This window comes from Pteronotus mesoamericanus, unplaced genomic scaffold, assembly GCF_021234165.1.
Source record: "Pteronotus mesoamericanus isolate MK-2021 breed Mesoamerican mustached bat unplaced genomic scaffold, CSHL_Meso_final scaffold_1186, whole genome shotgun sequence".
NCBI classification, from domain to species: Eukaryota; Metazoa; Chordata; class Mammalia; order Chiroptera; family Mormoopidae; genus Pteronotus; species Pteronotus mesoamericanus.
Window position 1 is genome coordinate 16,241,975 of NW_026555302.1, and position 14,999 is coordinate 16,256,973.

The following is a 14,999-nucleotide window of genomic DNA, read 5'->3' on the forward strand; positions in this document are numbered from 1 at the left end:
CTGGAGTCAGGGCTCCCTTTTGCTTCCCCCCCCCAACCCCGGAGGCCAAACAACTTCCTCGTTCTGCGGCACCCCACACGGAAGCGAAGGGCAGGGACGGGGAGGGAAGTGACTGGGCAGAAAGACTCCAGCTGCTCGCAGCCCTGCCCCCCAGGGCCCGGCCCCCCCCCCGACACCCCGCAGCCCCGTCCTCGCCCCCCGGGCCCTGCCGGGCCTCCTCCACTGACCGGAAGTCACGTTCAGGTGCACGGGGTCGCTGAGGGTGGTCTGGCCCGTCTGGCACCGGTAATCTCCGCTGTCGTTGCTGCTGGCCTTAAAGCTGTAGTGGGGCTGGACCTGGGTCGGGACGGGGATCCCGTCGTGGAACCACTGGGTGGGGGCGTTCCCGGGGCCGTGGGCCCCCTGGCAGTGCAGAGTCACGCTGTCCCCCTGGAACACGTTGAACCAGGGGGGCTCCAGGCGCACCACGGCCTTCGGGGGACCTGCCGAGGGGCGGAGAGCAGAAGGGGATGGGGCAAATGACCTCGGAAGGACCACGGACTCCAGAGGAGCTCTCGGGGCACCCCGGGGCCCGAGTCCACTGCAGACCCAACCACGGACCCGGGGGCTTCCAGCCGCCTCCTTCCCTTTGTGTCTTTGGGCCTTTACTTGATCCAGTAGAACGTTACCATGGTTCAAACCCCGGGCCCCGGGAACACGGAGGGACCACCTGGGCCCAACCCAAGCCTGGGCCTTGGTGGGAGAGGCCACAGCACCGCAAATCCAAGGAGGCGTCGGGCAGACTCACCAGCTTCCCCGCCTACAGAAGCTGCGAAAGAGAAGAGGGCCAGTCGGTGTGGGCCGGGCAGTCATGGAGACAAGATGCTGTTGTGTGTGGCTGGGGGGTGGATGGAGTGAGTTCCAACTCCTTCCCCTGGGACCATCTCAAGAGCCTGTTTCCCTTGATCTCGTCCCAGGCGCTCACTGCCGGTGCCCTCATCTCCCTGCAAAGCGAGCTGGGTGTGTGGTAAGGGCCCGTGCGTGGGTAGGAACCCAGGGTCCTCTCCCTGCTTTCCGCCCGTGGCCAGCTCCCAGGGCCCGGCTCCCCAGCACGCGGGTCCCAGTGGCTGGAACTGCCCTGCCCCAGAGCGGCAGCCACTCACCCAGCAGCAGCAGAGCCCACGCTGTCCGCAGGCGAAGCCGCCACAGGCGGCCGGGGTACACTCTCCCGAGCATTGGGCCTCCCACGTCTACCCAGGGCCGGGCCTGCGTCCAGCAGCATTCTGGAGGGAACTGGGGGAAGAGGAAGGAAGCCGTTTCACCCCTCACACTTTTCATCAGTCACTGGACTCTCTCTGCTCGCTGATCAGCAGGAACCAATGGGACGAGGAGCTGAGTCTGCTGCTTCGCAGGTTCCGCTCCCTTGCGCGCCGCTTGCTTTGTGCCTGTGAAGGCCCCCGTGGGCTGGTGAGGGGCCGGGAAGGCCGGGGAGCACAGCCACAGGGCCCAGGTGCGGGCTCTGGGCGGCCACAGGAGGCTCCCAAGGAGCCTGACGCAAATGAGATAAAGAAACCCATTTACATCTGCAACCGTTAAGAACCTAGCACGTTCACCAGGCACAACACCCTGGAGCAGCCAGCTGTGGGGACACCCAGCCCAAGGAGACCTCAGAAGATACCGCCGCTCTCCCTTCACCTGCCCCTCGCGCCCGATTCCTCCCAACCCTGAAGGTTTTCAGGTTCAAGAAATAATTTTGTTCAGAAAGCCATCATTCCCAGGGCTGGGGGTTCAGCTCCAGGTGCCGTGTAGCGTGACGTGGTTGAGCAACGTGGAATAGAGGTAAAAGCCAGGCAAGAGGGGCAAGAGTAGCAAAAATAGACATGTGGGGCTACATCAAACTTAAAACTCCTGCACATCCGTCCACAGGGGACAAAGATAACCCATGGCCGGGAGAGAACCTTTGCCAATTGGTCTCTGATAAGAGCTTAATATCCAGAATATGTCAAGAATTCCTACAAATCAACAACAACAAAAACAACCTCATTTTAAAATGGCACGCCACGTCTTTCCCTTCCCCCTTTTCCTCCCCGGCGGGCAGGCACCTCCTAAACTCGAAGGGGCCCCACGAGACCTGCAACCAGGGCAGCAGCGGCAGCCAGTCCGCGGCTCACCCCCGACACGCCCCCAAGGCCCCGCGTCTCTGATGTCCCGGGGGCCGGCAGCGACCCTGCCTGCGGTCCCCTCTTTCCCACAGTGTTTCTAGAGACAACACAGCTGCACCTGGGCTCTCCCTGCTGTTGCTTCCTCTCTTCTAGGTCCTTCCGTGTTTCACTATCCCCAGCTTTAATAAACGTTCTCTCAAAAAAAAAAAAAAAAACATGAGTAAAAGACTTGAATAGACATTTCTCCAAATAAGATATCTAAATAGCCAACAAGCACATGAAAAGACGCTCCACATCACTAATTGTTAGAACCACGCAAATCAAAACCACAAGATACCACCTCACACCCACAAAACAGAACAGTGGAATGGCCACAGAACAAAGCAACACAGGAAATAACAATCGTTGGTGAAGATGAGCTTATGCCCTGCTCATGTAAAATGGTGCGGCTGCTACGGAAATCAGTGTGCAGGCGCTTCAGACAGAAGCAGAACCACCGCGCGATCCAGCATTCCTGCTTCTGGGTGTGATCCAAAAGGATTCGAAGCAAGATCTCCAAGAGACACTTGCACCTTCGTGTGTACTGAAACATTTCTCACAACAACCAACAGCTGGAAGTAATTCAAACGTCTGTGGACCGATAAACAGAGAAACAAGACGTGGTCAGTACAATGAACGGAGAATTATTCAGCCTGAGAAAAAGAAAATCCTGCCACGTGCTCCAACACGGGCGAACCTCGAGCACATTACGCTACATGAAATCAGCCAGCCACAGAAAGCAAGTGCTGTCTACGAAGCACGGAAAGCAGTCAAACTCACAGAAACAGGGCAGAATGGTGGGGGCCTGGGGCCGGGGGCCGGGTGGAGAGCTGTTTTGCCTCGGGGAGCAGGGGCGTGGGTACAGAGTTCCAGTTTCTCCAGATGAAGTTGTGGAGGCCCACTGCACAGCACTGTGAAGACTTAACACTACTGAGTGCGCGTTTAAGAGGGGATGATGGTGAATTATATGTTGTGTGTGTGTTTTTTAAACCACAGTTTACATTTTTTTCACAGTTTACATCTGTCTCATGGACACTGCCTGGTGCCTGCTGAATGTTGCATCGCACGTAGCTTTTGCTTCGCTGCTGAGGGTTTCCACCGCTGCCTGTTTCCCCAGAAGCGTGACCCCCCTTCGCCGCCTGAGTCAGAGCTGTGCGGTCATCCTTCCCCCTGTGAGAGTCGGGCCCTTCCCAGAATTTCAAGAACCTGCCAGTCCCCCTCCTGACGGCCCTTCCCCCTCTCCAGGCCTCTTTGCTGGGGGGAGCTGGGGCACAAAGTTCCCTTGCTCGGGCACGGCCGGGCCTCCTTCACATGCACAGCTGGGCGCTCCAGTTCTCAGGCGCCCCTCATCCCAGCTTTCTTTCCCGGGTCCCTTCGGGCTGGCCCATGGGCATGACCAGAACGTTTCGGGTTTCGTATTATCGCAACCGCTCCTAACCACCGCGTGCGTTGCTTACTGTGGCGAACGTGTCACCAGTGGACGTGGGGAGTTCAGGTCAGCAGCGCCCAAGTAATCGCCAGCCACTCCCGGTCGCTCTGGAAGCCGGGGACAGTATCTGCATCCTACCTCAGAATCTGAACTTAGGGTAAACGGTGTGGTAGATTCCTGCTTTGTAACAAAGAAACAAGTCGAGTGGGACATCTGGTGACAGCTGATTCCAGCTACTAACACCAGAATCTAAGGGCAGGAGATTCATTTACGGAATCATAGGGACAGAATGCTGACACCCAAACCCTTTGTGTTTATAAACAAGGAAACGATGGCCCAGAACAGGGCCGTGAGTTGGCCTCGGTCACCCATCTCTTAGGTGCTGAGGTCTGGGTCCCCATGACCTCCACTCTGTCACCTGCGCTTTCTACTCAGGACCTACAGGCTTTCGTGTAGACCAGCCTAATCATCTAATCTCAGTTATTTGTCTTTCCACGGTTCTAGAGTGAGATCGCCAGACTGAAAGTTTCTCAAGGACAGAGATCCTAACAGACGCACGGCACTTATTTTTGCTGAACTGCACAAAAGGGCACAGGAAGACAAGGGCGTCTGATCTGAGTGGCCTCAGTTACTGGTTCTCTTATGAAGTCATTGTCAGAAAAAAGAATCAGTGTCCGCTTCTCTAAAACGATACACTGCAGGGAAATATTTCCCTAAAGTTGTGTGGGTGTTTTCTCTTTTCTTTCAGTAGAAGGCGGGATGAGGAAGTCCTTGTGAGCTGCCTCTGCACCAGTTTGCAAACAAACCAAAACTGCAGTCCCTGACGGCTACCGCCATTGAGGACAGTTAAGAGAAGATGACGTTTAGGTAGAAAACCCTCGATGTCGTTCGTACTAAGAGGCTCCCTATACCTCGCGTAACAATGTCCAATGTTCCACTGATTGACTGATTTCTACGAGAGCGTCTGTTCGTTGCTTTTCCCGTCCTAGCAACAGTAAGCAGGACGGCTGAAAGGGTGCTGGTGTGTTGGCAGCAAAAACAGCTACAGCTGGAGGTCCATGGATTGACAGGACAAATTTAAAACTCTGCAGGAAAGAGCGCCGAGCGCGCGTTCAGGGACTTCTTCCGGACAGGCCCTCAAGAGCGCCTGCGAGTCTGCGGGCTGGATTGTGGATGAAGGGGGGCTTTTCGGGCGAGTGACAAAGTCACGCGCGGCCTGCTGCCTGGAGGCCGACCCCGCGCATGAACGGGGCATGTGGAGTCGATAGGCCCGCAGGCAGAGAGCCCCGCGGAGGAGGCGCGGCCCGGGGACCGCGACAGGAGCGGCTGCGGACCAAGTCCGTCTCCAGAGCGACGCTGCCCGACGGGAAGGTAGCAGGGGCCACGCACACAAACGCCACTTTTCTAGCAGCCACATTTTGAAACGTAAAAAATAAAGCAACAAGTTGCCCCATGCCCGAAGGGGATGGTCCTCTGGCATTCATGAAATTGCAAACATATGCATTTTACATTAATCTTCAGATCCATCCAGGTGCAACGCAGGAGAAGGGCGGGGAGTGCGCCGTCCACAGCTCGCAGAGGCCGCGAGCCCGAGCAGACCCCCGCCCCCCGCCAGCCCCGCGCGGCGCCGGGGGAGCTCTGTTCTGCGCGGCCCCCACTCCGTCCGACGGGCTCCGTCGCCGCGCGAGGAGCCGGCGCTGGCCCCGGGGGTTGGCGGCCACCTGCGCGCTGGGGCGGCGACGGCGGACGCGGAGGGCGGCGGAGCGAGGGGCCGGCGCGCATGGTCCGGTCTCCGCGTCCCGCGTCCCGCTTCCCCCGCCGCTCGCGGTTTCAATCCCAGCTCGGCCCGCGGCCCCCGCCCGGGCGGCCTTGACGCCTCCGCACCGGGGCTCGCAGCCGGGCCGCCTGACTAGATGAGCGCGCTTTGCGTTCTTGCAATCAACGCTGTTCCTCGTTGGGGACGGTCACTTCCCCCCGAGACAGAACAGCCCGGCGGGCGCGGCGAGGCAAAGGTCCCCGGCACGGCCACCGCCGTGTGATATTTCCCGAAACAAAACAGGGTTACGTAAGCCGGTTTCCTCTTCAAACAAGTAAGACTGCGGAGGGACAGACAAGTGAGTGACTCACTTCGCCAAATGTCGGTGCCGCTGTCCCCCGCCCCGCGAGCGCCTCCCTGCGGGCGCTTGGCCCCCCGTGGACGCGGCAGGGTCCCCGGGGCCACGCCTCCTTGGCCACCAGGCCACGCGATCAGAACAGGCTTGTTCTGTTTAGAACGGGATTGCACAGCTTTTGGGAAACCCAGGCCCCTGTCACGAAGGGTAGTAAAGAGGGAAGAGCAAGGGCCTCTTCAGGATGAAGTAGTAAAAATATAATAATAATAATAAAAGCAAGTTAATAGTATAGCGCATTTAGCTGAATGCACTAGTTTTCTTAGGTCGCCACAACCAGGCCCCACAGACTCAGTGGCCTGAGCAGCAGACGTGCGTTGTCGTTTCGGCGGCCAGCGTCAGAGCGCAGCACCCGCGGCGCCCTCCGCGTCCCCGCGCGTCTCCGCCGCCCGCTGCGCCCTCCTTGGCGGCTTCCCTGTGCATCCCCGCGGGTCCTGTCTTCCTTCCACAGAGAACAGCGCGGCCGCAAGGTCGAGCAGCGTGGGGCCCGAACGTGAAGGGAGCCAGGTGGCGGCGGCAGGCCCAGGACCGGGGGAAGCGAGACAGCGAGCGCGGGCCAGCGGCGAGGCGCTGACGCGCTGGGGAGCGCAGGAGGCCCTGGCGGGGCGGGGGTGAGGAAGTAAAAAAAAAAAAACACCGAAAAACAACAAAAAAAAACCCACACACAAAAAGAAGCTTCCCTGACCGGGAATCGAACCCGGGCCGCGGCGGTGAGAGCGCCGAATCCTAACCACTAGACCACCAGGGAGCGGCAGACAGCAGCCTTGCCCGCCGCGCCTCCTGCCCGCGCGCCCCGCGTTCGACACCCCGGGAGCAGCCGGCGCCCCGCGGCCCCGCCGCGCACGGAACTGGGGCGTGAAAGGCGCTCCGAGGAGTCGCACAGAGCGGACGAGGGAGGCAGCACGCAGCGGCGGCCGTCCGGCCCGCGGGTCCGGGACAGAAACCGCCGGCCTGTGCGACCTGCGAGGGTCCCTGCCACCGCAAAGTTTCTGTGCTGGGCTGGTTTTCAAGGACTTGACTTAGGGGTGGGTCAAGGGAGGCAGGATACAACGGCTGGATCTGAAATCTGCCCGAGTCGCCACAGTTCGCACCTTCATTCTTGAAAAGACACCGAGAGGGTCGTTCCGGCCCAGGTCGCAGGTCGCAGGTCGCAGCAGCGCCCGCACTCGCACAGAGTCCCCGGAACCCCGCAAAAAGGATAGCCGTTTGCGTTGGCCGGGAATCGAACCCGGGTCAACTGCTTGGAAGGCAGCTATGCTCACCACTATACCACCAACGCGCATGGCCAACCAGCTCCCAAACACGGGCCTCCACGCGTGCCGTGGCTGCCCCCGCCCGCCGAGCCGTCCCGGCGCCGCCTGCGTCCGCGCGCGCCGGAGCTCCGCCCTCCCCCGGTCGTCCCCGCGACCCACGCGCGCCGGACCCACGCAGGTGCCCTCCTCCGCCGGCCCGACCGCCTTTCAGGGGCGCGCTGGCTGCGCGGCTGCTCCCGGCCCCCCGGGGTCCACGCCTGGGCCACCTCAAGCTTGCGCGTCTCCCGCGCCCGGGAGGCCTCAGGCTGCCTCCCTTGCGCGCCGTTCCGCCAGCCGCTTTGGGCGGGCCGGCGGGAGGCGCTGCGGCGGTGGCGGGACTACTTCCCTCGGCTGCGACGACAGAGGGCCCTGCGGCGAACAAGGGAAAGTTGGGGCGGTGGAGCAGGGTGGGGCAGGTGGTAATGGAGGGGGAGAGCCGACCCCAGTCGCGACCTGCGGCCTCCAAGCAGGGCGGAGGGGCCAGGGGAAGGACCCAAAGGGACGAGGCGCACGCCCAAAAATGAAACGCTGCCTCCCCGTCGGGGAATCGAACCCCGGTCTCCCGCGTGACAGGCGGGGATACTCACCACTATACTAACGAGGACGGCGTGGTAGCATCTGACGCCGAGCGTCTGTGGCGACCGTCGCCAAGGCACTTGTTCTGGACGCCCGAATACGTGCCCTACCCCCCCGCGACCCCCTCCCCGACCCCCCACTCCGCGGCTCCGCAAAGAGCCAACCCGTCCTCCGACGGAGCGGGCGGCAAGGGCCGGACCGGCCCGGCCCGAACCCTAACCCCGCCCACACCCCGCACGGTGCGCGCTGCCTGCGGCCCGCAGCGGAGGGCGCGCGGGAAGGAGCGCGGTGGCCCGTGGAGAGTGAGGGGCGCTCGCGCCGGTCCAGGTGCTGCGTTCAGGTTCGAATCCCTCTCCGCACAAGAGCCCAAACTGCGCGCGCCCCAGGCCGGACCGCACGCCTCGCAGCCCCTCCCGGCCTGGGGCCTGCGGACTCCGGCTTCCGCACCCTGGCGAGTGTTAGGAGGAGCCCAATCGGGAGCGCTATCCCCTCGGCCGAAGGGCTGCCCTGGGCCAACCGGGTGCTCCCGCCTCCCAACCCGCCCACGACAGCGGGACCCCAAAAAAGAGGCGTCGGCCGCTCTCTTTTTCGCACCCTCGGCCTGACTCGCGGTCCCTACGGACCAGGGACCCCGCGTGGCCCCGCTTCTACCTTCACCCTCGGATCTCGTCCGGAGCCCCCTCCCCGCCCCCTTCCTGCACCCTAAACGGGTAGGAAACCCAGGCGCCCGAGGGACTTTGGGTCGCGCCTGGGGGTCGCTGAAGGGACCGTGGGCGCCCAGCTGCTACAGCCACACGTCGCCTGCCCGGCTGTGGACGCCGACAGCCGCGGTGGCCCTGAACGGGGGGGGGGGGGGGGGGGAGCACAGGAGGGCCGGCGAGTCCTTCTTCGTCCCCTGTCCCTCCCTCCTCTCTCCTCCTTCCCACCGTCCGGCGTCTCCGCGCGGCCCCCAGAGCCCCTGACGCGTCTGCGGACTCGCCGAGACTTCATGGCCTCCTGCTCGAACGGGACAGGCCCGACGGCGGCGGTCCGCTTCTCCGACGCGCCAGGATGGGGCGTCGGAGGAGCATGGGTGGTTCAGTGGTAGAATTCTCGCCTGCCACGCGGGAGGCCCGGGTTCGATTCCCGGCCCATGCAACGCACGCCACTGTTTTAGTCCTGATACTGAATTCAAGAGCCACTCCCGACGCTCTCACACCTCTGCGGTCCCTCTTGATCATCCGGACGCCGTCTGAGTCCCTCCTTTCACTGAAGGGAACAACACACCGCGGGGGACCCCACCCCCCGCCACCTTTTACCTCCAGCCCCACACCTCCAAAGGGGCACCATGTTGCCACAACCAGGACCAGCAATATAGCCACTCTCAGGGGGAACAGACGGCGCATCTGCTACGTGGGTCACAAGGTCAACGGGGCGCACAAGTGGGTGCAAAATAACTCCAGGCTCTCCTATCAGCGCTCACCCCACGTGCCCTTCACCCCGCTCACCAGCGAAACTTTTCAAACACCGGCCTTCTGCTCCGCCAGGAAAACCTCCACCGCGAGGCAGGGCGACCACCAGCCCCGAGGCTGCCGGGACCACCACCGGTGTCTCTTCCACCCGCCCCGGCAGGCCCAGCCCAGCCCCCTCAGCACCACCTGCGGCATCACCGCCTCCGCCCGCGGCGCCAGCGGCCTCCCCGTCCTTCCCGGACGCTCCTGCCCGAGTCCCTGCGGCTGGAGAGTCTGGGCGGGTGCGGCGGCCGGCCGCGGGGCGCGTGCTCGTAGTGGCCACCGCGGAGAGGCAGGCCGCGCTGGGCCGTCGACTCCGCAGCTGCGGGAGGAGGGAGCGAGAGGAGCTCGCGAGCGGTCGGAAAGGGGGCCCCGCAGGCCTCCGGTGGCCCAGCGCGGCCCGAGGGTTCGGACGGGAGGAGGCTGACCGGCTGAGCTGGGGCCGCGTGGCTGGGGCGCGGGCTAAAATGGAGATGCGGCAACGCTCGCGAGTGTAGGAAGCAGAAGGAAGAAAAGCTTCCCTGACCGGGAATCGAACCCGGGCCGCGGCGGTGAGAGCGCCGAATCCTAACCACTAGACCACCAGGGAGCGGTGGCTGGTTCTCCCAGCGCGCGGCCTCTGCACGCAGCGCCCCTAGGCCGCCCACTCCGCGCTTCCGCCGGGCCAGCTGCGTGTCTTTCCAAGTTCAGCCGCACGTGGCCCCTGTCCACCCAGGAGCCCTCGGCCCCCTCCCGCCTGCAGCGCTCAATACACTGCCTGCGGCAAAACAGACACACAGCCCAATGGGACGAAATTGTGAGCCGGGAAATAAACCCTAGTGTTCATGGGCAAATAATTTTCAACAAAGGAGCCAAAAATATACAATGGAGAAAAGAAAGCCTCTTCAATAAATGGTGCCGGGAAAACTGGAAAACCACAGTCAAAAGAACAAAACTAGACTACTGTTTGTCCCCATATAAAAAATTAGCTCAAAATGGATCAGACCTAAATACGAGACCTGAAGCAATAAATTACGTAGAAGAAAACATAGGTGCTAAATGGATGGACCTTGGTTTTAGCGAGAATTTTGTTAATTTGACCCCCAGGGACAGGGAAGTAAAGGCAACAATCACCAAATAGCACTACATGAAACTGAAAAGCTTCTGCACAGCAAAAGAAGCCACCAACCAAACAAAAAGGCAGCCAACCGAATCGATATTTGCAACCAACAGTTCCGACATGGGATTAATATTCAAAATATATAAAGAACTCACACAACTCGACAGCAAACAAGCAGTCCACTAAAAAAAAAAAAAAAAAAAAAAAAAAAAAAGGCCAGGGACCTGAACAGACGCTTCTCTCAAGAAGACATTTAAATGGCCAACAGATATATGAAAAGGTTTACTAGGTTCAGCTTTACTAGCTTTTAGGGAAATGCCAAGCAAAATTACACTGAGATGCCACCGCACACCTGTTAGAATGGTTATTAGCAACAAGACAAGTAATAGCGCGTGTTGGAGAGGTGGAGAAAAACAAAAAACAAAACACAAACACCCTCATTCAGTGCTGATAGGAATCTAAACGGGAAAGGCCACTGTGAAAAACAGTAGGGAGGCTCCTCCAAAATTAAGAATAGAGTTACCACATGATCCAGCAACGCTTCTTCTGGGCAGGTACCCAAAGCTTTTGAAATCATTCATTCACAAAAATAGGCAGCCCTCTGTTCACGGCAGCGTCCCTCGCGGTGGCCGAGACATGGACGCCGCAGAAGGGCCCTTCCATAGATGCTCGGCCAAAGAGGACGTGGTGCCTGCACACGCAATGGGGCGCGGCTCAGCTATAACAGAAGATGAAACACCGCCAACTGCACCAGGGATGGGTCTTAAGAATATCATGCTGAGCAAAATAAGCCAGGCAGACAAAGTTAAGAACCAAACGGTATCATTCATATGTGGGATTTAAAACGGAAAGCGGCAAATGAACAAGTAAGACAAACACACACAGACTTACGGACAGACAGCCGCGTGGTGGTTACCGGAAAGGGGAGGGGGGCGGGTGAGAGAGAGGAGAGGGAGTTGAACGGAGGGGACGGAAGGTGACTTGACTGTGGGCGGTGGGCACACAGCGCAGCACACAGATGAGGTGTCATAGAATTAATTGTGCGCTTGCAACTTATGTGATCGTATTCACTAGGGTCACCCCTATTAATTTAACTTGTAAAGTGTGTCCCATTCTCCCACACTCGCACGCAAAGGAGACCCCAGTGCCTAGGGCCCAGCGCCCGCATGCGCACGAGGCACGAGAGCCCTGAAGCCCCCAACCCAAGAGCCACCGCGTTGGCTGGAGTCCAAGCCACGGCGGGCAAAGCAATCTCGCTCGCCCAGGTGCCCCCGGCGCTGCGGGGCCCATTCGCCTGAGCCCGCGGACCCGCTGGGCAAGCGCGGGGAGCGCCCAGCGCTACGGCCCTGCAGGGCTGATGGGCCCCTTTGCCTCGCCGAGCGGTGGTGCCGCGAGCGCCACGGGCGACAGGCTTTTCCCGAGGGTTCCCGCTGCCCGGCAGCTACGGCCTGTCGGCTCCACGCCGCGTCGGACCCGCAAGGCGTGGCAAGAAAAGCGGCCCATACGGTCAAGTGGCTGGACAGGTACAGAGAGGGGAGCCGGTGACCAAAATGAACCTTGGCCTCCCCGTCGGGGAATCGAACCCCGGTCTCCCGCGTGACAGGCGGGGATACTCACCACTATACTAACGAGGACGGCGACGGCATCTTCGGACGGCGACGGCGTCCCCGGACGCCGACCCACCTGTGGCGACCGTCGCCGCTGGCGCCTGCCCTGGACGCCCTGGCCGGTGCAGGTTCGCGGCACGTGCCCGACACAACACCGAACCGACCCGCCTTCCAGCGACGCAGCCGGCAGCGGCGAGCCCACCCCCAACCCCGGCTCGGGAGGCGCTGGAACCGCGAGTGCGCGCTGCCTGTCGCCCCCAACGCGGGGCCGCGCCAGGACGCAGAGGCCGGAGCCGGCGAGCGGGGCCGCCAGGAGGAGCAGGTGAGCGCGCGTCCGGCCGCGGCGCGGGATGGGCTGAGGCCGTGGGAGCCGGGGCCCGGGCAGCCGGCTGTCCTCAGTGCCTCGGCCCGCGCGCGCACGCGTCTCGTCCGTGGGACCCCGCACAGCCGCCGGCCCAGGGCAAGGCCGGGTGAGAGCAGGGGTGTCGCATCGGGGTCCCAGCCCGGTGAGAGGGAACAGCCGGAGCCTGTGGTCAGGATGGCCGAGCGGTCTAAGGCGCTGCGTTCAGGTCGCAGTCTCCCCTGGAGGCGTGGGTTCGAATCCCACTCCTGACAAGGGTCTAACCTTTTGCTCAGGTGCCAGCCAGGGCCACACACGTCGCATCCTTTTCTTGCCTTCCAGTCGGCCCCTGGCCGGCCACCCTTCGGGGCCCGCTCCGCCTTCTGTCCTCCGTTCACTGCCCACCGCGCCGTCCCTCCTGCAGACCAGACGCTCAGGAAACCCAGGCACCCAGGGGACTTTGGGTCGCGCCTGGGAGTCGCTGGAGAGACCGAACTCCTCCGCCTCAGGTCGCCTGCCCGGCTAGGGATCCCGGCATGGGTCAGGCTTGGTCGGGCTCCTGGCCTCCTCTGGCGACGCCGCCAGTCTCCCGCCGGCCAAGAAAACCCTGGACGGGCCGGGTGAGTCCGCCTCGGTCGCTCGGTCCTTCTGTGGGTCCGGAGCTGCGCGCAAGGGCCCTGAATGCTCGCAGCCTTGAGGGTTGGTCGCCAGTCCACCTCCTGCACAAATCGAACAGGTGCGCGGTGGGCTGTTACCAACGGATGGGGCGTCCGAGTAAACATTGTGGGAGCATGGGTGGTTCAGTGGTAGAATTCTCGCCTGCCACGCGGGAGGCCCGGGTTCGATTCCCGGCCCATGCAACGCTCATCACCATTTTGACCGTGCAGCGGCTGGACTGACACCAGCCTCTCTTCCTTTTACCGCCTTTCCCAGCTCCCTGTCTCCCTAGCTCCCTGCCACCGCACGTCCCCGAAATGGCACCGTTGTGCCACACCCAGGACCAGCAATGTGGTCACTCTTACCAGGTACAGGCGTCCCATCCTCCTGATGGGTCACAGGTCTCATGGCAAAATAGGGGCAGGACTTGGTGGCAAAAGAATTCCTATCAACACGCACCCCACGTGCCCTTCACCCCGCTCAGCAGCGAAACTTTTCAAACACCGGCCCTCTGCTCCGCCAGGAAAACCTCCACCCTCAGCCCAGAGCTACCACCAGCCGCGAGGCTGCCGGGACCACCACCGGTGTCTCTTCCACCAACCCCGGCAGGCCCGGCCCAGCCCCCTCAGCACCACCTGCAGCATCACCGCCTCCACTGGCATCGCCAGCCGCCACCTCCCTTCCCTCGTCCCCACCCCACCAAGTTCCACCGGGACACCCTGCCTCCTTCTCAAACCTCCCTGATCCCGCAGCCCTAGGCCGACCCCTGTTTACGGGGTCATTTGGCCCTGCCCCCTCATCTCTCACCCTCACCCCCAACACGTGGGCAAGGCCGGGAGGGAGTTGCCTGCGGAGACAGACGCGCACCTCCTGTGCCCACGACAGGGCTCCTTGGCACTGTGGACACCGCTGTGTCCAACCGAAACAGGGCGAGTGTAACGCTGGCAAGTGGCTGCCACTGGCCAGCCGGGCCCTCGGCTTCCCAGGAACGCAGTGCGTGGACAGACGTCAGACCCTTTTGGCGGCCGGACGAGGGAGTTCGGGTGGGAAGGAGGTGGAGGCGGGGGAGGCCCCTGGGAGCCCCAGCGGAAGGCGGTGGATACACGGGTGGGCAGGGGGACGCAGGCCGGGCCGGGCGCGCAGGTGTGGCACGCGGGTGCGGAAGGGACCGGGTAGGAGTCAGGTCCCCGCGACGCGTGAGTGGGGCACGGGTGGGCGGGGACCCAGCGAGGGGCTCTCATCACATTCGCGCCGCTCCAGGGTAGGACGGACAGCGCTGGGGACGCAAGTCGAACACGGTGTTGTCCAGGAGTCCACGGTGGCCCACGTGCCTCCACGCGCTCCCGCCTGGCTGCCGGGTGTGCCCGACCGGCCTCTCCTATCCCGCCACTGTCTGACGGCGGCTGCTGTCCAGGGGTCCCGCTCCCGCGACGCCGTGTCCAGATTCCGCCGCGGGGACACCACATCCCGCGCTCCACTCCCATCCCCACCCGAAAACACTCGACGTCCCTGGGGCACCATCACCCGCCCACGGGAGAAGCAGCTGGTCCGGACGCGGCACGCTGCGGGAAAGCCACGGGAGCCATGGCTGATGGCGGGACTCTCGGGGGCGGGGGGGCGGCCCGCGGGCTCCGGCGGGCGTCCCGACGTACAGGGGTCGGTGTCGTTCCCATTACCAGCCTGCCTCCCCGGACTCCCGAAGGGGCTGCCTGGCCTGTGCGAGGTTTGTCCCCGCCGGCTCTGACCTGCTGGGGAGCCCGGGCGCGCGCGCAGGCCGCGGTGGGAGAGAGACCGCACAGGGGCCCTCGGGCGCAGCAAGCTGTGAGGTGCAAGGACAGAGGTGGGAGGGCGGCGGCCGCCTGGCAGGTCCGAGGGCCGGGAGAAGGTTCCGAACATCGGTTAAAAGGAAAGCGCGCATACTTAGCGGCGCCTGTGAAAGCGGGAGAAGGAAAAGAGCTTCCCTGACCGGGAATCGAACCCGGGCCGCGGCGGTGAGAGCGCCGAATCCTAACCACTAGACCACCAGGGACTGCCTGGTAGTGACTTCGGGTTGCTCCTCTTCCTGTGAACTGGGCCTCCAGGGCCACCCCGTTGGCTTGGCCTCGGCACCAGCGCCACGAGCCTTTCCAAGCACAGGTACCCACCGCCCGTTCCCACTCCG

At 62.6% G+C, this 14,999-nt stretch overlaps 1 protein-coding gene and 9 non-coding genes across 11 annotated transcripts in view; 3 read left to right on the forward strand and 7 right to left on the reverse strand.

Annotated features, from left to right (window-relative positions):
- LOC129082081 (low affinity immunoglobulin gamma Fc region receptor II-like) overlaps positions 1–1,268 on the reverse strand; it is a 53,122-nt gene extending 51,854 nt beyond the window's left edge. For both annotated transcript variants that reach the window (XM_054587849.1, XM_054587850.1), the window contains exons 1-3: positions 1,143–1,268; positions 788–808; positions 228–482 (exon numbers count right to left, since the gene is read on the reverse strand). In XM_054587849.1, coding sequence (XP_054443824.1) covers positions 228–482; positions 788–808; positions 1,143–1,215 — 349 coding nt within the window. In that variant the 5' untranslated portion in view covers positions 1,216–1,268. The remainder of the gene's footprint in view (positions 1–227; positions 483–787; positions 809–1,142) is intronic.
- A 5,185-nt stretch (positions 1,269–6,453) lies between these two features.
- Positions 6,454–6,525, reverse strand: TRNAE-CUC (transfer RNA glutamic acid (anticodon CUC)). The gene has a single exon. It is a non-coding gene; the product is annotated as a tRNA-Glu (tRNA).
- Positions 6,526–6,984: 459 nt separating this feature from the next.
- TRNAG-UCC (transfer RNA glycine (anticodon UCC)) lies at positions 6,985–7,056 on the reverse strand. The gene has a single exon. It is a non-coding gene; the product is annotated as a tRNA-Gly (tRNA).
- Positions 7,057–7,601: 545 nt separating this feature from the next.
- On the reverse strand, positions 7,602–7,673 carry TRNAD-GUC (transfer RNA aspartic acid (anticodon GUC)). The gene has a single exon. It is a non-coding gene; the product is annotated as a tRNA-Asp (tRNA).
- Positions 7,674–8,711: 1,038 nt separating this feature from the next.
- TRNAG-GCC (transfer RNA glycine (anticodon GCC)) lies at positions 8,712–8,782 on the forward strand. The gene has a single exon. It is a non-coding gene; the product is annotated as a tRNA-Gly (tRNA).
- Positions 8,783–9,652: 870 nt separating this feature from the next.
- Positions 9,653–9,724, reverse strand: TRNAE-CUC (transfer RNA glutamic acid (anticodon CUC)). The gene has a single exon. It is a non-coding gene; the product is annotated as a tRNA-Glu (tRNA).
- A 2,072-nt stretch (positions 9,725–11,796) lies between these two features.
- TRNAD-GUC (transfer RNA aspartic acid (anticodon GUC)) lies at positions 11,797–11,868 on the reverse strand. The gene has a single exon. It is a non-coding gene; the product is annotated as a tRNA-Asp (tRNA).
- A 505-nt stretch (positions 11,869–12,373) lies between these two features.
- On the forward strand, positions 12,374–12,456 carry TRNAL-CAG (transfer RNA leucine (anticodon CAG)). The gene has a single exon. It is a non-coding gene; the product is annotated as a tRNA-Leu (tRNA).
- Positions 12,457–12,970: 514 nt separating this feature from the next.
- Positions 12,971–13,041, forward strand: TRNAG-GCC (transfer RNA glycine (anticodon GCC)). The gene has a single exon. It is a non-coding gene; the product is annotated as a tRNA-Gly (tRNA).
- A 1,754-nt stretch (positions 13,042–14,795) lies between these two features.
- On the reverse strand, positions 14,796–14,867 carry TRNAE-CUC (transfer RNA glutamic acid (anticodon CUC)). The gene has a single exon. It is a non-coding gene; the product is annotated as a tRNA-Glu (tRNA).
- Between the last annotated feature and the right edge of the window lie 132 nt (positions 14,868–14,999).